This window comes from Dermacentor variabilis, chromosome 3 (assembly GCF_050947875.1).
Source record: "Dermacentor variabilis isolate Ectoservices chromosome 3, ASM5094787v1, whole genome shotgun sequence".
Lineage (NCBI taxonomy): Eukaryota > Metazoa > Arthropoda > Arachnida > Ixodida > Ixodidae > Dermacentor > Dermacentor variabilis.
The window spans coordinates 25097242-25121252 of record NC_134570.1 but is presented as its reverse complement, the minus strand read 5'-3'; the positions used below and the strand labels follow the sequence as shown (position 1 = coordinate 25121252).

General features: G+C 44.4%; 1 protein-coding gene across 2 annotated transcripts in view; it reads right to left on the bottom strand.

Annotated features, from left to right (window-relative positions):
- Positions 1-24011, bottom strand: part of LOC142573915 (lachesin-like) — a 141238-nt gene that overhangs the window by 36387 nt on the left and 80840 nt on the right. For both annotated transcript variants that reach the window (XM_075683119.1, XM_075683120.1), the window contains exon 2: positions 15544-15671. In XM_075683119.1, coding sequence (XP_075539234.1) covers positions 15544-15671 — 128 coding nt within the window. The remainder of the gene's footprint in view (positions 1-15543; positions 15672-24011) is intronic.

The following is a 24011-nucleotide window of genomic DNA, read 5'->3' as shown; positions in this document are numbered from 1 at the left end:
TCTCGCCGCAACAGACCACCGTCGCCGCAGCACCGAAGTCGTTCACATCACCCGCATGAAACTCTGCACGCGGCGTTCTTCGTCGCCTTGACCTGCGGCCAGGATGGTCGTTTCCACGTGGGGGAGGGAGGGGCGAATTATTGTAGGCGTTTATTACGCTCGTCTTCTTCCTCTGTATATTATCGTCGTCATCCTACGTTGATCGATCTTCATCTTCAGTTCCGTGTGATCATCATCATCGGGTATGTGCCTTTGTGATTCGATGCAGAGTACTACGGCCAAATAAATGTCGCTCCAACAGAGACATCATAATAACTATAATTAAGTGTTGCTGCGATATATCGGATATCGCAACGACGTATTCAGTGTTTTTAAGCGCCAGAACGTTGCCCTGACAAAAATCTATTTTAGAAGCTTGCTTTATAGATGATGATGATGATGATGATGATGATGATGATGATGATGATGATCAATAATGTTGTGAACAAATCAAATAGAAGTCGCTGCAGTCAAGCCAGACAACATTGAAATAAGAAAGGAGAACAGCCGCCTGTCAAAAGAACTGAAGAATGTTGACCAAGAACTGACGGCCGTTGCACAATACAGTCATAATAGTAACCTGGAAATCAAAGGTGTTCCAATTAAGGCTGGAGAGCACCTCGGTACCACGATGCAAGCCATCTCTACCTGCTTGAACGGAGGAATTAAAGACTCAGACTTTGATGTGATACACGGCATTCCTACAAAAAATAATACAACTGAGCCAAACATAATTGTCAAGCTTGCTTCTCGAAATATTAGGAACACAATTCTGAAAAAGGCAAAAAAATACAAGGAATTAACACAAGTCACTTGGGTTTTGATTGCGAAGTCACCCCGATCTTTATAAATGAACATTTGTGCCATGCAAATAAAGTTCTTTTGGGTCTTGCACTGAAAGCAAAACGAGAAGAAGGCTGGAAATTCGCATGGGTATCGGACGGGAAAATTCTAATGAGGAAATCTGAAAACTCACGTGTAGTCCATGTCAAAAGCAGCGAAGATTTTGCTTACATGATATAAACACTCGGAATTAACACCCCTGGTAACGACGTTATTTGGTTGCAATGGCTTATAACCTTGACGAACTGGAAGACTTACATCGTAAGCAAGATTATTTTTCACTTTTGCACTGTAACACACACAGTTTTGGAAGAATTTTTGAAAGCCTATCAGCATACTTATCGCAGCATACATTTACTTATGATATTATAGCTATAACAGAAACATGGCTAAAAACAGGTGAAACAGTCCAGCTACCGGGATATGTTACAGTGTTACAACCACGACTGGGGACAACCCGAGATGGAGGAGTGGCACTATTTATTAAAAGTGACATTAAATATGTTACCCTCCCTGAAAGCTCAATCTGTCAATCACATGCTGAAATTATATTTGTTCAGTTGAAATGCGGTGTCACAGTATGAGTCGTGTACTGGCCTCCTTCTTCAAACACGAATGATTTTATGGTAAGCATGGAGAAAATAATCGTATCCCTTATTTCCTCAGATCACACTATAGTAGTTTGCGGAGATTCCAATATTGACCTTCTGAAACAGAATTGTTATGATTACATGTTCTTACTTAAATCACTCAATCTAAAAAAAATGTCATTTCTTCTCCGACGCGTATTACAAACCACTCCGAAACTCTTATTGATCACATCTTGTGCAATTTTGAATTTAATGTATCAGTTGGTGTTTACGATGTTACCATTGCAGATCACAACCCCACGTTTCTCTTCTTACCTCGTAAATACATGTCCTCTTTGTGTAATACACGCGATAGAAGATCTGCTTGTATAAATCATGCGGAAGTACGACAATTGCTGCAATGCGTAGATATTAAGAAAGTATTTGATTTGTGTGGTGTTCATACTCAATGTGAAAAAATTTATTCAATGTATCTGCAATGACATTAAGCAATCTACAAGGGTATATGTGCGCCACAATTACGAGCAACCAGTGTGTCCTTCGATAAGCAATACTATACCGGAAACATTAAAACAGAGAGACTCTTTTTACCGTAAGTGGAAACGCACCAAATCAAATTGATATTACAGGGAGAGCTTTAAATACTTTAAAAATAGCTCAGTTAGTATGATTAGAAAATCGGAAAAGCAATACTAACCTTACTAAGAACGAGAGCGGTAATTCGAGAAGGATATGGGAAATTACAAAAGAAGTTATAGGAAAAAACAAAATGCAGAGAATTCAACCTGACAAACCATCGACACAAGTAGCTAATGATTTAATTATTATTTTTCTAACATAGGAACGAATTTGGCTAAACAGATTTTATCCTGTAAGCCCGCACCTGCCCTACCTAGAATAGTTTACAACGACTTTCACCTAGAAGAAATAACTCATGATAAACTTATATCAACGATAAATCAAATGCATCTAAAGAAAGCGGCTGGTCATGATGGTATGCCCACTAGGATTTTAAAAGACAATATAGACATTCTCTGCACTCCCATATGCAATGTATTCAATCTAGCGTTAGCTTCCAGCTTGTATCCAGATATACTAAAAACAGCCAAAGTCGTTCCCGTATACAAGGCCGGAGATTCGAACCAACCAGAGAAGTATAGGCCAGTTTCTGTTCTAAGTATGATAAACAGTTTTCGAAAGACTAATTTCCAAGAGATTGAAACTATTTCTAAATGAAAACAACGTAATTTGTCCGCAGCAGCATGGTTTTGTTCCCTCCAGATTGACATTAACTGCAGCCCTAACACTTTCGCAATTATTAAATTCTGCACTTCATCATAATAAATTACTTATAGGAATATTTTGGATATAAAGAAGGTATTTGATAGCGTTTCTCACTCCATACTATTGCAAAGGACTCACGAAGGACTCCCTAAAATTTTTTCGAGCTATTTATCCTCACGGAAACAAATGGTAGTAATGGGTGATTATTATTCTACATACAGCACAGTCACCAGAGGAGTCCCACAAGGCTCAGTGCTCGGTCCTGTGTTATGCTCGTTGTACATTAATGAGCTCCCTAATACTCTTCAGAATTCAAACGTGTGCAGATGACACAGCTTTATTATTCACCGGAGACATACTTTCTCCACTGCAAGCGCATGTAACGTCTGAGTTATCAAGAATTTCCTCATGGTTCTTAGAAAACAAATTAACTTCAAATAGTAATAAGACAAAAGATATAGTATTTCGATCGAGGAGAAACATTGTTGACACCAGTCAAATAAACAATGCGTTAAATAAAAGCCCCATCCAAGAAGTTGATTCGTTCAAATATCTGGGCATCGTATTTGAGCAGCATATACATTGGGAAGCACATATTAATAATCTATGCAAGAAGGTCGCATACCATTGTTACTCCCTAATTAAAGCAAAGGAATATTTCCCTCGTGAAGTACTCAAATTCCTTTACTATGCGTTTTGCCATAACCATATTAGTTATTGTTTAGAATCAACTTTTACTTACAACTTTTACAAAAACTACATAATAGAGCCCTGAAAAAAACTAGCGCTTCGAATTATACCAGTGATACATTTAAATATATTTTCCAAACTCAACACGTGTTATCCGTTAATGCACTATGTAATCACAAGGTCTAAATTTCATTCAATGATGTTTCATGCACTAACTTTCCTATTCCTCGAAACGCCTTTTCTTTTCCAACTCGCAGTACTTGACATGCTTTAAAGGTAACTTCAACTTACGAAAGTGTTACGATGTATACGGCAAAAGGTTATTTGAATTCAGTGGCACAAGAATCTGGAATATTTTACCGCTAGAAGTTAAAACGGCACGTAATTTCAAGCAGTGTAGCAAATTTTTTTTTTTTTGATAACCGGTATCTCTAACTTACTTGAATTGATTATGTAGGAGTATTTTCAGAATGTTTCTTGTCTGTATAACTCATGACGTGTTCCAGAATACCCTGCTGTTAAATCTGCGTCTGACCTATATTTTATAATTTGACACTGGACCGGAAACTAGCCTTCTCTGGCTATCGGTCCAGATATCTATATAACCATGATTATGCGAAGAAAAATAAAGCACTTGCGCTTGCAAAAAAAGAACACTAACAAGCCGGTCTAAGCCTCAGTTGGCTTGTAGGACCGTGCCTATGAATATGATGAAGATGGTGAAAAAAAATACATCAACTGATGAGACATGTAGAACAAAGAGAAAAATGAAGGACAAAAAATGGAAAAGAACAAGATAACATTTGGTTATTCTACTTAAAACAAAGGAAATTTAAGGAGCAAATATTATAATGGAAATATGTTCTGGAGGTTAATTTCACCATATCTCCTTTAATTATTCTTTCTGCGTGCTTTTCGATGTCGCGTTAAATATTTGAACTGGTAACTTGTTTAAAATGTCCGGCACATATGCACAGCGTCTGGCCGCGCCAAACCTTGTGACTGAACGAGGAACTACATAACGGACGTGTTTTCTAAGTTCTACTATGGTGTCACTTTTTTGTTTGAATGCGGAATTCCAAAAATTTTGACAACTATTTCGATAAGCAAAGATTGAAAATTTGGTAGACCAGGTTCACAGAGGATATTTGCAGCTGTTACTATTGGGGAATCGTAGGCAACATCTTTAAGAATATTTTTCATAATCCTGTCTATCCTGCATCTCCAACGTTTCGAACAGAAGCCGAAGACTGTAATGCTGTATCTCAACACACTGTAACCCAGTGGATCTACAATAATATTTTTTTACAGGCTTGGGTGCAAACCTTTTTATATTAAATAGCCAAGCGACTGACCTCAGTTTAGAACAAATAAGTGATAAGTGATGTTGCCACGATAGGTTACTATCGAAAGATATTCCAAGATATTTCACACAATCCACGTATGAAATAGGTGCACATTTACAAGAAACACAGTTCGATTCATGTCAGTAGAGAGACATGTTAATTACAGTAGTCTTGAGTGGAGAGCGAAAACAAACAAGTTGTGTTTTTGGGCATTGACAGCAATTCCAATATTAGTGAACCAAAGCATTGCATTGTACACATCGTTTTGCAGCATTTTCGCGGACATATTGTAAGAAGTTTTGCCAGTAACACAGTGTCGTCCGCATAGTGGAACACGAACATCTGGAAATCGCTTAAGTGAATTCGTTAACGAAGATGTTAAACAACAATAGCGAAAAAATGGACCCCTGAGGAAATCCAGCTTTCAGCGACAGCTTAGACTTAAAAACGCCTTATCATCGGTAGCGACCACTAGAAATTTGTTGCTCAAGTAATTTTCGTGAGTGTTGTAAAACGGCCCACGAAATCCCGAAATATACAGTTCACTTAACAAGATTTGATCATTCATGGTGTCAAACGTTTTCGCTACATCTAAGAACAGCGCACACGTGAAAAGATTCTGATCGAATTCCGAGAACGTTTCATCTGAAGATTCCTCAAGCAGTGCCACAGTACCACGCCCTAAAACAAGGCCAAACTGTCGATCAGTCAAGATAGAAAATTTGTTACGAAAAGAAGACATAGTGTGGAAAAGAAATCTTTCTAAGACCTGAGAAACAACTAGCAATATAGAAATTGGTCGATAGTTTTCAATACTATCTTTATTCCCAGACTTGTGTAGTGGTAAAACAACTGTAGTTTTTAGGCATTCTGGAAATTCGTCACCTTCCAAAAACCATTCAGTATGTGCAATATAATATCTGACAGCGCATTGAAATTCCTATTGACAGTGTGTAAAGATACTCCATTTTTAAGTTCACTCGAATTGGTGACTACAGACTTGATGCGAAACCTGATTGTGGCTTCATGGATGACATTTGTGAATGTTTTTCATCAGAGTGCTGAACTTGCTTTCACCTTTGCGCATCCTTCTTGCTATGTCATCATCATCCCTCATCACATCTTTATGTCCCCGTTCCCCCTCCCCCTGTGCAGAGTAGCAGGCTAGAGCACCTTAGCTCAGGCCGACCTCTCTGCCTTCTTTCAATTAAGTTATCTCTCTCTCTACTCCATCATATCCAGTGGACTTGTTAGGACGGAAACAGCAAATAATTTCTTCCAGATCACCCTTTAAAATTCTCGAAAGAAAAGCTGACGCAGATACGGATTGCCCTAACGACCTAGTGTTTGTGGATAGAGAGACAGCTCTTTGGGACGATCTCACAAATTGCCTGTTGAAAGCATCAGGCACTGCTGTGTGAGGTTGCTGAAAAGAACCGAAAACAAACTGTTTACTGGAACTCACTTCTCTAAGACGATTTACCAAAGACCAAGTATTGCTTACATTATTTGAAGATTGATGGAATTTATAAGAAAACTAACGGCGTTAGGCGCCACGCAGAAGAGCAACAACTCTATTTCTTGCCGAATTGTATTCTAATCGCAGTATTTGGTTTCTCGGATTTCTTTCGCAGCATTTCCACAACGTATCTCCACAAGAAATAAAAGCAAGAGTTTCCATGTTCATCCAGCAGTGGCCTTTTCTTATCGGCTTAGCTATCAGCCGTGTGCAATGTAATTCAATTTTTTTCAGTTGCGTACAGAGCCTTTCATACACTTTGCCCGACGAATCTGCTTTGGTTAAGGATGCCCAGTCAAACAAAACGGTAACCTTACCAAGCTTGGATTGATTAAATATAGAGACAAGGCATTTGCGCTGCCCAGATGCAATTTCTACCGACGGCGTTCCAGATGCGCCTGGTAATACAAGACGGCATGCTACTAAGTAGTGGTCAGCTAACATTTGTAAAATAGTACATGACCTAAATGAACAGATGGGAGCTTCGACCGCTTTGTGATATAAACAGGATTGCACTAGGCTATTAGTAACTAATTATGCTCTAGTAGGAGCTCCAATTGTACGTTCCAGACCATAAGCGGACAACGTAGATGGACAATCACAAACCGACATTTTTTCGGGACATAAAATGTTAATATTAAGGTCTCCGATCAAACAAAATTGGTCCACTGAGCTCCACTGCAGCTTCATCAAGCTCTACAAGAAACCGTGAAAGGATACATGAGTGTGGTCAATAAATCTATAAGATATACACAGAAAATGACCTCTGACAAAGTTTGACCATCGGAGGTTCTGAATGTACAAAAGATGCATCAGAAGACACTTGACAGTTGTCGTTAATAAAAAGAGCAATACCTCCACCCCGACGCCCACTTCGTGTAACAAAATATGCGTAAAAGCCCCGCAAGGTTAAAGTAACAAGTAAAACCTGGGAAACATTGATTTCTGTTATCACAAAAACGTCTACAGAACCAGCTGCGGGCTCAGCCAGAAGTTTAAAGTCATCCCAGTATTTACGCAGACTTCGAATATTAACGCTCACAACGGTGAAATTTTGATCAGAATTGCATCAAAATTCTGTCATGAATGAACTGAAGTCCGGTAGTTCGCTGAAAGAAAAACGCATGCCGGCTAAGCAATGTTTTCCAGGTCTGCTTGTTTAGCGATTCGAACAAGAAGCGCTGTTTCATTCTTTTACACGATTATCTTGCCTCCTTTCGTCCAAAAAAACCGACAACCCTCCTCCTTTGCCTTCGTCCAGGCTTTCCAGAAGAGCTCACGGTGAACTTTGGTCAAGTTATCATTGAAGTAGATCTTTGAAAATGATACACATTCACGTAGTTGCTTCAGCATTCCCCGTGCTTCAGACCATTTTTCCTTCCAAATTACAGATGTGAAGCGCACCAGGCCCAGAGGTGTACCACCGATTTTGACTTTTAAGCTATGTACGGCCGAAACGTCATCAGATGAAAACCCAGACAGCTCCAGTTTTGCTGCCATTTGCATGACAGCTTGTGTTAAGGTTTCATTACTTTTCTCTGGCAGACTGTGAATCTCAAGATTCTTTCGTCTGCTGTACTGCTCACTTTCATATTGGTTTTCTTCTAGCTTTTCTATTACTGCTGTACCAGTTCACACAGTTGCTTTCAGAGTTTACAGTTCAGCACAATCCGACATTTGACGTTCTTGAATACTCTGCTGCTGTTTCAAAAGAGAATCCTTCTTCTTGGACAGAAACTACACCGGTCCTTCTGATTCCCTAACTGATTCTGATTCCCTTCTGATTCCCTTCTGATTCCCTAACTGATTTGATACAGCCGTGAACTCTTCCTGCAGCAATAGGAGAGAACCGGCAAAGATTGCAAACTTTTTCTGATTTCCCTTAGCTCATCCAACAGTTGAGACTTTGAACCAGTTTTCCTCAAGAGCAGCCTCTGTGCCGCAGTTTAGTCTATTGTTACTTCGGCATGTTTTACACACTCACGCATCTCTTTTAGCTTGCCCCATAGCAGCGAAAGTGTTATCTGCTATTCCAGAGCATGAATGTCCGAGAAGATACGAATATTCGCATTGAGCACATGAGTGAGTGAGTGAAGTAACTTTATTTTGGTCCAGAGAAGACGCAGGGGAGATCCCGCGCCACCCGGCTAGTCCCACGTAGGGACCGCCAAGCCGAGCTTGACGGCCCGATCGCGGGCACTCTGGACGGCCAGGGTTTGGTCGTTGAGTTCGGGGCTGCCCAAGAGCGCAGCCCACCTATCCTCGCTGAAGGAGGAGCCGATGGCTTCACACTCCCACAACACATGGTCCAATGTTGCCCTTAGTCCACAGGCAGGGCAGTCCGCACTGGGATATCTTTCGGGGTATATGGCCTGAAAAACCGCGAGGTTAGGGTACGCACGGGCTTGTAAAAGTCGAAGGGTAACCACCCGCGCCCTACATAAGGCGGGGTGCGGGAGGGGGAAGACCCGTCTTGACAGATAGTAGTGCGTAGTGATCTCATTAAACGTAAGCAAGGGTTCCCCGCGGGGCTGAGGGACTGCTGAGGCGGCGCGGTCAGTGAGTCCTCGCGCGGCCTCGTGTGCGCCCTCGTTAGGGTTAGAGGGAGAACCCTCAATCGACCCCAAGTGAGCGGGAAACCAAAATAAAGAATGCGGAGAGATACTTTTGGCGCTTTGGAGAATGCGGAGGGCCTGTGGGGAGACCATGCCGGTTTGGTAGGCCTTAATGGCTGCCTTGGAATCACTATATATTGCCTCTCTGCGACCATCGAGCACAACCAGCGCGATTGCAACCTGTTCGGCTACCACGGGCCTTGAAGTGCGTACCGTAGCGCAGCAAGTGAGCCTTGAATTGGAGTCTACGATGGAGACGGCGAATGACTCTTGTTGGACATATGCCGCGGCATCCACGAAGCTTGCCTCAATGTGGTTATTGCGGACATGCTCGAGTAGAGCTCTACCCCTGGCCCGACGTCTGCCGACGTTGTTTGCGGGGTGCATATTGCGGGGCAGGGGCGCGATGTGCAGTTGAGACCTGATGCCGCTGGGAATCCGCATGGCGTCAGGGCACTGGTCGACAGGATTGAGGCCCATCTCGTCGAGTATCTTGCGGCCCGTCGGGGTGCCGGATAGCCTAACATAACATAACATTATTTTTCTATCCGTAGGCAGCGCCTTATGAAAGGAAATGCAGCTGTCATATTCTCCTCCATTGTACAGAACAAACTAATTAAATCGTATATATATATATATATATATATATATATATATATATATATATATATATATATATATATATATATATATATATATATATATATATATATATATATATATATATATATATATATATATATATATATATATATATATATATATATATATATATATATATTATAGCATATGTAGTATAGTATAGTAGGAGACTGGAAAGCCGGTGTAGAGGAGACGTATAAAAGCACTTTATGAGAGCAGTCAACGCGACGTCGTTGTCGTCGCTGTTTTTCTACTCGCGCGCTACTTCAGCGTCGTTTTCATCGCCTGGCACATACACGCGGCGACCATATAGGATGTGGCATTTGCCCCTCCTTTGGAAAAAAGGCATTGTCCCGATGCACCAACCTCCGAAGGCTGTGCACAGACGGTGCGAAGTTGAGGTCATGACGAAAAGCATGGCTTCATACGAAGCACGTGCATAACCTCGGGCAGATGCCGCCGGCGTTTGGAGCAGTTATGACTGTCGGTGACAACTTCATAATTTACATCGCTGATGCGGCGCAGAACTGTGTACGGGCCGAAGTATCTTCGCAGGAGCCTGTCAGATAGCCCCCGCCGACGAAAAGGAGTCCAGACCCACACCTGGTCACCGACGTTCTATGTGACGGGTCTGCGCCGACGATTGTAGTGTCGAGCATCGTATTCCTGTTGTTCTTGGATTCACAAACGCGCAAGCTGCCAGGCTTTCTCTGAGCGTTGCGTAAACTCCTCGGCACCAGTCTCGTCGTCACCGCACTCGTGTGGCAGCATTGCGTCCAATATTGTCGTCACTTCCAGGCCGTAAACGAGGTTGAAAGGCGTCACGCGAGCCGTGTTATAACACGTATAACACATCTCCTGGCGAGCCGTGTTATACGCAAATGTAACATATGGTAAAATATCGTCCAAGTTCTTGTGGTCGACGTCGATGTACATACTCATCATGTCTGCCAGAGTCTTATTCAAACGTTCGGTCAGCCCATTGGTTTGGGGATGATAAGCCGTGGTGTTTCGGTGAGTAGTGCCACTTAGTCGCAAAACGGTATCCAGAAGCGCAGCCGTGAACGCGGATCCTCTGCCTGTTATGATCCCTGCGGGAGCGCTATGCCTTAGAACGACGGCTTCGATGAAAAATCGCGCTGCTTCGGCTGCTGTTCCCCGCTGGATACCACCTGTTTCGGCGTATAGAGTAAAGTAACCTGTGACGACGATTATCGATCTATTTCCGGCAGTAGACAGTGGAAACGGACCTTAAAGGTCCATGCCAATTTGTTCGAACGGCGCTTGCGGTATCTGAACAGGATGCAGCAGTACAGCTGGCTTGCCGGGTAGGGCTTTGCGGCGCTGGCATTCCAGGCATGTCTGCATGTAACGTTTCGCGATCGACGCAAGTCTCGGCCAATAGTACTTCAGCCTAATTCTTGCCAATATGTGGGTGTAGCCCAAGTGACCAGCGGTCGACTCGTTGTGACAGGCATGTAGGACTTCGTCGCAAAGAGGTGCGGGAATGACGAGTAGGTAGCTGCTGCCACTAGGCGAAAAGTTCTTTTACAGAGAACGTCGTAGCGCAAGCAAAATGAAGGAAGCCCTCTGGCGAATAAGCTCGGCACGCTACTTGTTTTTCCCTCTAAGTAATCGAAAAGAGGAACCAGCACTACGTCCTCGCGTTGGTGGCGTGAAACGGCGACAGTATCTAGCACGCCTAGAAAAGCCGCGTCATCATCGTCGTGCACTGCAGTCTCAACAGAAGACCGAGGAAGGCAGTTGGCGTCGGTGTGTCGTTTCCCCGATTTGTATACAACCATGAAGTCAAACTCTTGGAGCCGAAGACTCCAGCGCGCAAGCCGACCAGCTGGATCTTTCAAATTAGTCAGCCAGCAAAGTTCATGATGATCACTGACAAGCGTGAAACACCGTCCATACAAATATGTCCAAAATTTCAGGACGGCCCACACCAGTGCGGGACATTCTTTTTTCTGTAGTGAAGTAGTTAGCCTCCTTCCTTGATAGCGTCCTGCCGCTGTACAAGAACTGCGCCAACATTACTACAACATTACTATATATATATATATATATATATATATATATATATATATATATATATATATATATATATATATATATATATATATATATATATATATATATATATATATATGTTCTGAAATCACAACGATGGCGCTATATTCTTTTTTTTTCATTTTTGTGGAGAAGTTTGTTTTTATATGTCTAGCCTCCAGAGGGGAGCGGCTTCTCTTTTTTTTTCACAATAAAGTAAAAATTTATTCGCCATCCCGGCCAAGCGAGAGTGGATGTCTTGCGAAGGTCTTGAAAACCACCACTACAACTACTGAGCGGGGTATGCAATGTTTTATGGTTTTAGAGTAATGGTTGTAATTCTATCTTAGAGTAATAGTGGTAATTGCAGTAGTGGTAATTTTGACAGCGCACCGCCTCCCATAGCGGTGCTGCAACACTGAAATCAGTTGATAGGTTATTATTTTATATACAAAAGGCTAGGGACGTCACATTGCAAGTTGCCGTTGCCGCGGCAGCTAGCGCAAAATTAATCTTTACCGGGAAACGCAAGCGGGGAGCGCTATGTGCTTCGCATTCCATGTAAGCGCAGGAGTGCCTTATCATCAACTATGTGGTTCGCATGGTTATTTTGCTGAGTTTGGTCTTTATTAAACGTATGCATATTGAAGTGTATGCTGCTCTGTATGTTGTATGTGTGATTCCAAAGAATGTATGTACTGTTTGCTTCACTTTGCTGTGTGCGTGTAGCCTCTGCCTTATGGGGGTATGAGCCATTGCATTTGAGAGTGTGCGCCATTGATAACGATAGTTTTCTGTCTACGAGGCGCCAAGAAGCAATCCCGGAATCCTAGCCAAAGACAGGTTCGCTGTAATATAAATATCGTAACAAATTAAGCTAGTATGGAACTTCAAAAGCATTAACAGTGCCAGACTTAAGACAAGCTTGTGCTAAAGTATTTAATTCGTGGTTAGTCTGCACAAATACTTTTAAAATTGCTTATTTCGAGCAAATCATAACAGCAAATCATAACAGCTTATCATAAGCGGAAACTTTTGCTGTTTCAAACTTCACCGATTGTTTCAAAGTAGAATGTGGTCATATTTCAGTAAGGCTGCAACAGCTAAACTTCGAACGCCAGACAAAACGGCATTAAAAAGTAACATAACCTTCTTTTTATGAATGTTTTTCTACTACCTAAACCACAGTCCTTAACCCCAATAGCTAAAAAAACAATATGCAAAAACATTACTGGTTCGAAATGAGTTCTTGTGTAGCTTGGTTCGGTTTAAGAAACGTAAGAAACGTAAGAAAGCAATAATAAGCTCGCACATACATGAAGAAAACCAAAAAGCATTAGGCTCTTTGTGTGGATGTGGGTGCACTTGTTTAGTCTCTTTGTTAAAAGGAAAATAATTTACAGTAGATCCACACAAATGGTTGTGACTAGTACCACAAAACTTGTCCGCCTCTCTGCGAAACTTACTTGAAAAGAATGAATCGGGCGAATTGACAGAGTACGTTTAAAAGTTCTGCACCGCGAAAGAAAAGAGAAAATGGACATGATGTTAGCACGCCACAAACTGACAAGGTCACCTAGCTTCACATCTTTAACTTCTGGTTTTTCAACCAGCAGTTGACGAATGACGATGCGTCGGAAGGACCACTAGCGGGGACTCCGACGCTGCGCAGCGCGCGCAGGCAGAGCCCAGCCTCCGTTCACAGGGAAGCTAGGTTGGAATGCTGTGGTCGCATTGTTGTCGCTTCATGGTGGGTCCACAACGCCGTTGCAGTAAATCTTCCGCCGCCGTCAGCAACGTACCGCACGGCGTTCAGGTTTCCGCTCTGTGCCCTTGTCGTGTAAAGCTTATCTCTGCGGCTGTGATGTATGAATCCGGAGGGCACCTTTTGTTCCGCCGTGTGCTCGCTCAGTTAAATACGTACCCTGCCGTTGCACATTCTAGCTTCGCATGTGAGACTGCGGCATGGTTCGACGAAGCGCAGAGAAATGCCATGTTTGCACACCACAACTCAGGTCGGCTCTTCTACGAGATTAGGGTAGTGGTGAGCCCAATAGTTTGCTTTGTTAAAGGAAGGGAGATGGTTACCATTAAACTGTTGTTACATTTCATGCTTTGTGTAAGAAACAGCTTTAAGAGACCGGCAATGCGGCTTAGGACGCCAGGGTGATCTAGCAGTAAGTTGCTTCGACCACGCGACCAATTACATGCTTTTTTAGTGCCGCAGGCCAGAAATTAACAAAAATTGACGATGGGTAACAACGAAACTAGACAACCGGGTGGTATTAATGTAGTCCCCACTATGCTTACAATTTTGTTGCGTTTCTTTTACAGTTGCGATGATGCCTTTAAACCATAGTGTGACACACTCGCAAAAAAAAGCATATGCGAAAAGTGCATGCACACTGCTGACACAGTGGGCCAGCACATTAGGCAGAGGACAAACAAAGAGTCCCCACACGTCGCGGCCTTGCTAGTGTCAGTACGTGGAACCATCTGGTCACGAATAGGCTCAGTTGGCACCAAAGCACAACAAGTATAAGTATCGAGGATACCACATATGTGTCGTAAAGCACTCTTTCGTCAGTTGTTCAAGAGGTCATTGCAGTAGCTTCACTGCGGCACGGGTCTATTTGTGGCAGTGCACGCTTTACAGGAAAAAAAAAGCGGTAGCGACGAAATGTGAGTTAACAGCTGCCACAATATTTCCTAAACGGTGCACGGGATACGAATACTTTATTAAGAGAGAACTACTAACTAAGCAAATAAATAAATAAATAAATAAATAAATAAATAAATAAATAAAAAGAAAGAAAGAAAGAAAGACGAAGTGTCGATGCCAAAGAAGACAAGGTCCACGTACTTTGTGGTTCCAATAATTCGATTAGATGTTGATTACATCTCTTTATTACGTCTCTTTATTATGTTCATTATTTACCTATTTTGTATCCTATCCGTATTGCATTTCGCGCATAATTACGTTGACCTTGTCTTCTTTAGCGTCGACAGTCTTTTTTACTCCTCCCCCCCCCCATCTTGTTCCCTCTTTCTTTTTTTTTTTTTTTCAAGAGGCCAGATGGGCAGATCCCGGAGATAGCGAATTCTATGGTGCAATGCGCCTAATTTTCAAATATGGGCGCTAATTATAGCTGCACAGTTAATTTTACCTACTCTGCGACTGATTCCCGATTCTTGTGGGTACCGGCGAGGCCACTTTTAGGTACCATTTTTTTACGCGGGTCTTGCTTAGTTCAAGAAAACTCGCGTCCTTTCGCAAAAGTGTTCGTACGGCGGCTTAGTCTCAGCGTGTCTATATCTACGGCGGTGTACCCTTTACAGGAGTATAGTGTACTGTGATTATTTTTCGACTATATTGGTGTGAATCACGCCTTTACCGTTAATTTTGCTTATTGTGCAATTAATTATCACTTTTCGTCTCGATGAGACTTAACGTTTTGATATATCTTGTGACTCGCTACGACGCTCTAGAGGCTCGAAGGGACCAACTGTGAAAGGGGCACCTTTGTTCTTGCAAATTACTTCTAACTCGCACGCGTTGCTCAATATATTATTTCTGAGGAGTTTATGAAGGGGGGAGCAGTGAGGAAGTGAGGAGGGGAACTGGCGGTCAGCCGTTGCAGGTCGCGGACATTACAACATGGCGCGCATGCCTCTGTCAGAAAGTTTGCCTGATTCGCGCGGTTGACATGCCGGAACGAGGGATGTAGATCTGCCTTTCAGATGGATCAGACGCCTTAGGATGCTTTCAGATGCTTTCAGGTGCTTTCACTTCACATAATCCCTGTTATGCGAGTGTGACACATACACCCCCCCCCCCCCCACACACACGCACACTTTAATCAAGAACGCAACGTGTACACGTAGTTGTACATGCATGTATAAGAACTACATGGTACCCTGTATGATCCAAGATTATCGATGACGCAGGGGATCCTGGCGTCTCTACCACGAGGCACGGTCACGTTTGGGATCACCTCGGCGAAGAATGGCGGCAGCTCCTCGTCCAAAATATCCTCCGCAGTACCTGCACACAGTTTAAGGTTTAGTAGAGCAATACGTGAAAGAATTCAGGCCTCATTTCATGCTATAAAGGCTCAAGTAATACAACTGCATTTGGCACAAAGCAGCAATTCAGCTTCATTAACGACAAAACTTCAACTTGTATTATCGGTGGAATCAGCCTTCTGGTTGCTTAGGAGTTTTACGTCCACACAACTGCATTTGAAACACTCGTTGCTAGATCATATTACTTGCGACGAGTGGATCAGGTCGGCACGTTCATATAGCCCAAATTGTTTTTGCATTGGGATCTTTTTAAAGCGAGTGGCTACGACGCGTTAGCCAACAACTGCTCGAAGCCAATGTAAAAGCAATCGCAAGAGATACCACTAATGATTAAAAACTGTCTGGCGGCTTTTGGGGGCAGTAGCTTGTTCCGTAGAGGTTCATGCAGCATAAAATCATCTCACACAAACTTGATAACCACTTTAGCACTTAAGAGACTGAGCTTTAAATTTATGGGCCATTTTCATACCCTGAGGCTCCTCATAAAAGAACAAAAAAGAAATGAGTTAGACAGCGGGATCGTGTCAAGAGAACAAAGCTATAAAGGAAATTGTTCACTACGCACTTTTCCTTCGCCACGCTGTTTTGCCACCACAAATCTTCGCCAGCAGCTTTTCAAAGCGGCTGAGAATTACTGACCTATGATCGCCTGGGATCGAAGGCATAACTGCAACAACGATCTTCGTAATGTTCCGCCATTCTTAGACATCTCGACCTCGGAACAATCGAATTGAATAGCATTACATCCGAAATAACGTTGCGAGAAACATGAGGCGAAAATGCTGTAACTACAGCTTGAGAGGAATACGGTCACCTCATACAGAGAGCAGAGAGCAGCATTGATGCATTGTGCTGGAAATAGGGGCGCGTCAAGGCGGAACAAAGGAACGCTGTATTGCGAGCTGCAATTTGAAACGCCGTCCTCGTTGTGTACGTCTGGGCGGTGACATCGACTACGACGACTATTACGACGAAGAGAAGGAGAAGACCCAGTATAAGGGAGACAGAGAGAGCGCGTGTGTGTGTCGGTCGCGAGCTCGCGCGGGGAGGCTGAAGAGGAGAGGAGCGACAAAGCGGCTGCGTGGAGCGCGCCGCGAAGGTTTCCACCAGCGAGGACGGATGCTGTCCGGAAGCCCTATCGCGAGCGCAGCATCGGACCCCTGGCCAGATAACTGCCCTGTGGGGCTTCTTCTCCGCCGGGATTATTTGTCCCTCACGGCGGCGAGAAAAGCGCGCGCGGGGGAAGAGGCCGTTTTAGGGGAGAAGGCGGAGGGTAGGTCGCGAACTGAAGCTCCCAGCGAAGCGGACCAAATTGAAACAAATGGCGGCGTCGGGCAACTACGGAGTTCCGTTCATTTCAAGACGCGCTGCCCCGGAGATTCCCCGGGGTTGACGGGAATCACTTGACTTCCCCCCGCTGCCACTGGGCTTCCCGATGCGCGACGCTGTACTGTCTTTTCAGTCCCACCCGTTCTCCGGCAGCAGCTCCCCTTTCGTATTTTTTTTCTTCTTCGGTTTTGCGCTTGGGTTGATGCTGGTCATTCGGACGTGCTGCTAAGATAGGGAGAGCTAATGTTTCATCTTTTTTTTTTCATTGCTCGAATCTTTTCGCAAAACCGTTTCGTTCCTCGGCACCCATTTTTGCACTGACAGGCAATCGGGAGTGCTTTAGATGAGGCGGTCCGTACACCTTCCTCCGTCTGAGAGATCTTAGGGCAAGGACGGCTTCCGAGGAATTCGTATTAATGAACTGTTTTCCTGGAAACAAGTAAAGGAATGGTGCAAATGGAAAACGTACTTTGCGCGCAGCCGGAAGCAACAGAAACAAGAAATGGTGGTGGGAGGGAGTGATACGTAAATATCAGCCCCGTGCAAACTCTGATTCGGCCAAATTTACGAAAATTTAATAGCAGTTTCAGGTTTATAGTCTAAAGCATAGAAAAGGCAAAAGAAAAGTACGTACATCGCATGTGACTGCGCCCGCTTGGGCACCACACATTAAACAATTGCAGTTGCGTGGGAGACTACAAAGCGGGAAACAGACAGAGAAGGTTAACCGGTACTCTACGCGACCACAGGCGGCTTCACAGGCTGGTGGAATTTCTGTATCGCGGCAGCGCTGCTCTCATGCTTTCTGATTTGTCATTGCGGAAGGCTGTCGTCCGAGGACATTGCTTATTTAAAATGCTAGATGCTGAACTGGAGCGCGAAAACCCTTGATTGTCAAAAAAAAATGCGGAGATGCAGGGGTTGTCTTATGATCCCATCGTGTCCACCAGCCTTCCTTTCAGCTCTGCTAATCGAGAAAGATGCTGTAAGCGTTAGCGCGCGTAATGCCCACATGCATGGGGACATCCATAAATTTTTTTCGCATAGGGAGAGAGCTGCTACGAATCAAAAGTCGAATTCGCAAAGTTTTTCTTTCGTAAGTGTTCCTTGCCAATGGCATGCCGCCTTTGCTAAGCCTATATAAAGCTTTGTAATTGGCTGGGGTTTTCTCTTTCGAAGAATTCTAGAAAGATATTTTCGTGAATGCGGGCCCACTAGCCAAATGCATGAATGAATAAACTTTATTTTTCTTCTGAAGAAAGGGGAGGGGCCGGTGGGGGAGAGGGAGGCAAGTGAACTCATGGTTTTAACGTAAGAACCATTCCGCGAGTATGCGCCAGAACGCTCGATTACCGAAGCTTTTCGGGTGTAAAGGGCGTTTCTCATTGGGAAGCAGATTTCATTATTAAGCCCACTAACGCAATTCGCTTATTCTCGTTTTTACAAACAACTTGAGCGTACCAGCTGCCTCTTGAGGGTCAGCAGAGTCGAGCGGCTAGATCGGGAAAACAAAGGAAATCGTTAGCGCTACCTGCCGAACTACGCCGCGTTGCAGTGTTGTCGCGAAAAACATTGCTGCCAACGCTGTGCTTCCTTTTGCAGCCCCTGTTGACTTTTTTCCAACGAACGGTAACATACGAGTCCCTTCGACAGGTCAAGGCTCGAGAAAACACGAGACAGTGATATAAGTTCTTGTCGTCTCGCAGCGAATATAAATAGCGCGCGCTCCAGTGGAGTCCTCAGTATGCTGCTGAACACCCAGCCCTGTATTCACACCAAAAAATGTGTTGACTCTTGCACCGTTTTTAACAGCATATATCGCCCAATCGGGATCGGGACGTTGAAGAGAGAGAGGGAAAAATCAATGTTATTTTACAAACGGCTTTGTCCAAGACGTCAGATCTAGTAATACTTTTTTACGTAGTTCTTATTATATTATATTATATTATATTATATTATATTATATTATATTATATTATATTATATTATATTATATATTACATTATATTACATTAAATTAGCGATGACGGCTGGGAAATTGCAAGCAGAACTTACGGAAGAAACGTTATGTGAATTCAGCCCGTTCTTCCATAGAGTCAGTGAGAAGACTTCGTCAGCAGTTCCCTTTGAGGTGATGCCTAAACGTGTGGGTAGCCCTAAATGCCAAATTGGGCTCCTCTTCGAGCGTTGTGCAAGTGAATTTTTGACTCCAGACGGCAGCTCGCCGAACCATTTGTGACCGCGCGCTCACCGGAATAAATTTTAGCGCCATGTTTAGGCTAGCACAGTGTAATTACTGACTACACTGTGCCAAAAAAGTGGTCAGTGTGTTTTAGAAATACCCTTAAACAGACATGTATGCATATTTTATTCCTGGTTTATTGTTTACCATGCAACTTCGTTGCAAGAGCTGAGCAGCCTTATGTTGTACGTTTCACTCTGCAAGTGGGTTTAGAAGTGTGCGGCGCATACTGTAGGCTCTCCGCACTCCTGAAATCTGTAATAATCCAACGGCAGTGTTGTGCATAGCGGCCAGTCAGTGAAAATTTTTGCAGAAGCATTCGCAGGTCTTTTCGTATCTTCTACGTCAAGTGAAATGACAAACGGCAACCTTTCATCGCTGACAAGTCACAGTAGGCTAACTGCTTGCTATAGTACTGCTTGCCTATCGATCATCGCTTATACCGTTAGCTGGGTATTAGCGATGATCGCTTCTCGCGGCGCCCTGTGGTTAAATCTGTATGGCGCAAGGCAGACTTTACTCTCGAGGAGCTGCGTCACACGCTCAGTCTCTCCAAGCGCCGCACTGCCCCACGTGAAGACGGTATCACCTACCAAGCCTTACAAAACATTGATAAGGCTTTTCATGAAAGTATGTTTTACAAATATAACGAAGTGTGGCGAATCTGTTTGATCCCTGGTGATTCGAAATCATCCGTGGTGATACCTATTTTAAAGCCTGGACGCTCTAGAAAATACCTCAATTCCTACCGGCCAATATCACTAACATTAAATGTTACCAAGCTGATGGAATGAATGGTACTGTTTCGTGTAGATGTCGGGCTGCAGGAGCTTCTTTCGTGATGTCATGAGCGACATTCGTCGCTCATGAGTCTGCCAGCAAAATTACATCTCTTGAGGTATCCCTCGATGGCCAGTGGATACCTTCGCACGTAGGTGTCGCCGGAAACTAAGATGCCGATCGAATCGTTTCCTTTTCTGCTCACAACGAATGTGACTGCCCGGAAATCTTGTGTAGGAATGACGATGCTCATCTGTTGATTCGAAGATACCTACTCAATCAGCACTTAGACCAACGTGTTACAAGAGGATCCTTTCCTCCCCGTGTTCGTGGTCGAGGCTTGACTCGTTGTGCTAGTTGTGTGCTGGTGTCTGAACGTTTATACTGGCAAGGACGTATAGAGTGCGTCGCGTGCTTCTCGCAGTTCCTGCGAGAGACTCGAGCGCCTTATCTTAGAGTGTCCTGCTTTCCTTTCCCAGCGCACGTCACTACTAAGGGACTACTGCCTAATTGACCCGCAGTGTACGACCCGTGATCCGAGTGGCTGTGCTTCTCGTCGCGATCAGGCTCATCGCACCCTGCTTACTTTTCTACAAGAAACTGGCTTGGCTTCCCGCCTGTGAGAGACTTTGCGGGAGACAAACTATGTTTTGCTAATTGTGTTTTTGTATTTTTACATCCTTTTCTAATTAGTGCGACCTGCGTGTTCTTTTTTCTTTCTTTTCGTTATGTTTATACTGGTTCACTCTGTGCCTTGCTTTACTTTCGTCTTTGGGGCCTGTCCATCTGGCTGTTTCTTCCTTCTTCACTTCCCTTTCTCTTTACCTTCAGCTTCCTTTTCTATGCCCTCCTTACTAAAGCGTAGGCAGGTTTCGTGCCCCCCTCGGCGGCAGTTGTGAGACTGCTCCTTCCATATTTCCCTCTCTCTGTGTCTATGTGTGTTTTCACATCAAATAATAATAATAATAATAATAATAATAATAATAATAATAATAATAATAATAATAATAATAATAATAATAATAATAATAATAATAATAATACGTAGTGAAGCGGCTTTCAATAGCGCTACTTCGTTGATCAAAATTCATTGCTATATAAGCCGAAGTACCTGGTAGAACATAAAGCCTTGCATTAAAAGCAAAAAAGAGCAGACGGAGTCAAAACAAGAAATAGGTGAGTCAGTAGAAATTGCTCATATTGGAGCTGCTGTTGCGAATAGCCACCACAACGAAGACAGTACATTGCAAAAGATTGCAGCAAGCGCAAAACGAAAGATCAGCACAACAACAATAAAAAGTAGCCAATAGGCGAAAGCTAGCAAATTTTTTTCTGAAATTGTTAACGAAAAAAAATCCTGCCGCCTGAAAAGAAAAAGAAAGACTCTTTCTGGGGTTCACGCTGTGGTCGGATATCGCTTGCCACCGTCATGTGCACGCATCGCTGCCGCCGAGCAGACAAACATAATTTTTTAGTCAACTATCAATGATCAGGAGATCAATGATCAGTGATCAGGAGAAGGGCACCAGTTCCAGCGATCAGAGAAGAGTCAGCAGTACCCCTTACCGATGCTGACGTATCCCGTTCTTCGGCATAGCCCGAAGCCGTACACGCGGTACTCCCAAACGCAAGGCGAAGACAGTTCGCCGTCATCTAGAAGTAATTCCGGGAGTACTCTCGGCTCCGGAGCTGTATAGGCGGGCTCACTGCGTTGCCTGTGCTTGAAATACTAATGCACGCGCAGCCTAATGAAGCAGCCAGGCCACCCCGGCAGACCGCCGTCTGCGCCCACGCTCTCTCTAATCGGGAGCCCGGGTCAAGGCGCCGCTGCTGATCCGCAATCACTGCCGTCGTCGCGTCATCCTCATGTGTTCACCCGAGAGGCGCATCATGACCAGCCGAAATTAGTGCTGTCTAGGTGCGCAGGGAGGCTTCACATTGCCAGCCGAACGTGGAACAGAAATTAAGCATGACTTTCTAGAGAAATGAAATATTTGAAGGCAGGGAAATACCTTATGCAACAACAAGCTTGAATGAATCATGCATGTTTGCTTTACACTTTTGACGAGGTATGCTCAGGATATATGCTATCTGAAACTATGGCGTTCTCGCAGATGTGGAGGTAATGCCGTTGTTAACATTGTGACTAAAATCCGTGGCCTTCTCAGTGCTTGGTGGCACGTTTCGCCTTTGTCTTTGCTGAATGTAATGATTGTTTAAGTGAAAATAGACGCATAATTTTTACCCAATATCTGAATGAATGAATGTGTATTGTTTAGTTGTGCAAGGGGACAGGTATGGCCAAAGAGCGCCATGCCAATGCCTGAGGACTTAGAGAAACACTAAAATAAATGACGGCTGGATCCATCTCATGATCACTGTCGACAGTAATGCGATTAGCATTCAAACAATGCAGCGACACACTGTATTGATGAAGTCGCGTCTTTTAAAATCAGTAGTGGTCATTCTGAGAATTCGCTTGCTTCGCCTACATGCGACACCACAGTCTCCGCTATGGGCCCACTTTGCTATGGCTCCCGCTTGCAAAAGTCGCCCATGAACATGACGCAAGAAGACGACTGTATGACGACGACGCAACGACGACGATGAAGCGAAAAAAGAAAGAAAGAAGTCGATGGAATGACAAAGGCGGTATGACGATGGCGGCGCAACGGCGATGAGATTATTCTCAAATGATAACCATGATATACCGGCGACAGCGTGACGACCACAGCGTGATGACAATGGGAAGACAACGACTGTGTGATGAAGCTAGAATGACGATGATGGTACTACCATAACGGCATGACAACGGCTGCAAAATCACGACGGAATGACGACGGCATGATAACGATAGAATGACGAAGAATGAATGATGCCGTATGACGACGACGACATGACGAGGGTCGGATGACGAAGTAGTCGAGCTGTTAATTCAGCGTTCTTTCCCGACCCCCATTACCGCGTAAATGGAAATAGTTTTCGTAATTTTATCCACAAACTCTTCAAGAGATCATGCAACACGGCATCGACGTCGTACAAGCTTATGCACAGTCAAGGGGCTGACGTGCTCACCGGAAAAATATGAATACCTCCTGATCAAGCCCGGCAGAAGTAGCTGTCCGGGGGAATACCACGGGGGAGGCGCTTCCTCGAACTTAAGGTCGGAGGACTTACCATCCCGGAGCGCCCAAGTAACAAGATATTGGGGCTAGACTTTCAGAACACGCTGCGGTGCGGGCTCATGTTAAAGAAACTCCAGAGGGCGACCAGTTACACAATACAGCTCATTCGCCGGGTGGCTAATCGGCACCACGGCATGGCCGAGGGCAAGCTGCTTCGGCTTGTGCAGGCATACATTACCGGCAGAACCATGTACTCGACACCATATGTCAAACTCGCAGCCACGGACTTAACTAAATTAAACACAATGATCAGAAGAACCACAAAGGCAGCCCTGGGCCTTCCGGACCACGCGGCCACCGCAAGGCTAGAGGCCTTAGGTATGCACACCACGATCGAGGAGCTCTTAGACGCTCACCACACAGCCCAAGTTCGTAGTCTCTCGCTAACCCCGGCTGGCCGCACAGGCCTCCGGAAGCTCAGTCTCGAGGCCATCCCCGAGGTTACAGAGTACATGACGATTCCGCGAAAGGTCAGGGGGCATATTTATGCCCCGCCTCTACCCCGCAACATGGACCCCGAGTTCCATCAGGGCAGTCGGCAGGCCCGTAGTGAAGCCATTTGGCGACGCTACGGCTCGAAAAATGGAGTGGTCTACGCAGACGCAGCGAGAAACCCTCGAGGCGACCTCGTGACCGCGCTGGTAGCGGATCACAACGGAGGATTGATAGAACAGACAACAATCACGGCTGACCGAGTGGTGGAAGCGGACGAAACCGCGATGCATGGCCGGAAGTTTGGCTCGAGATCTCGCGCGCCGAGCCT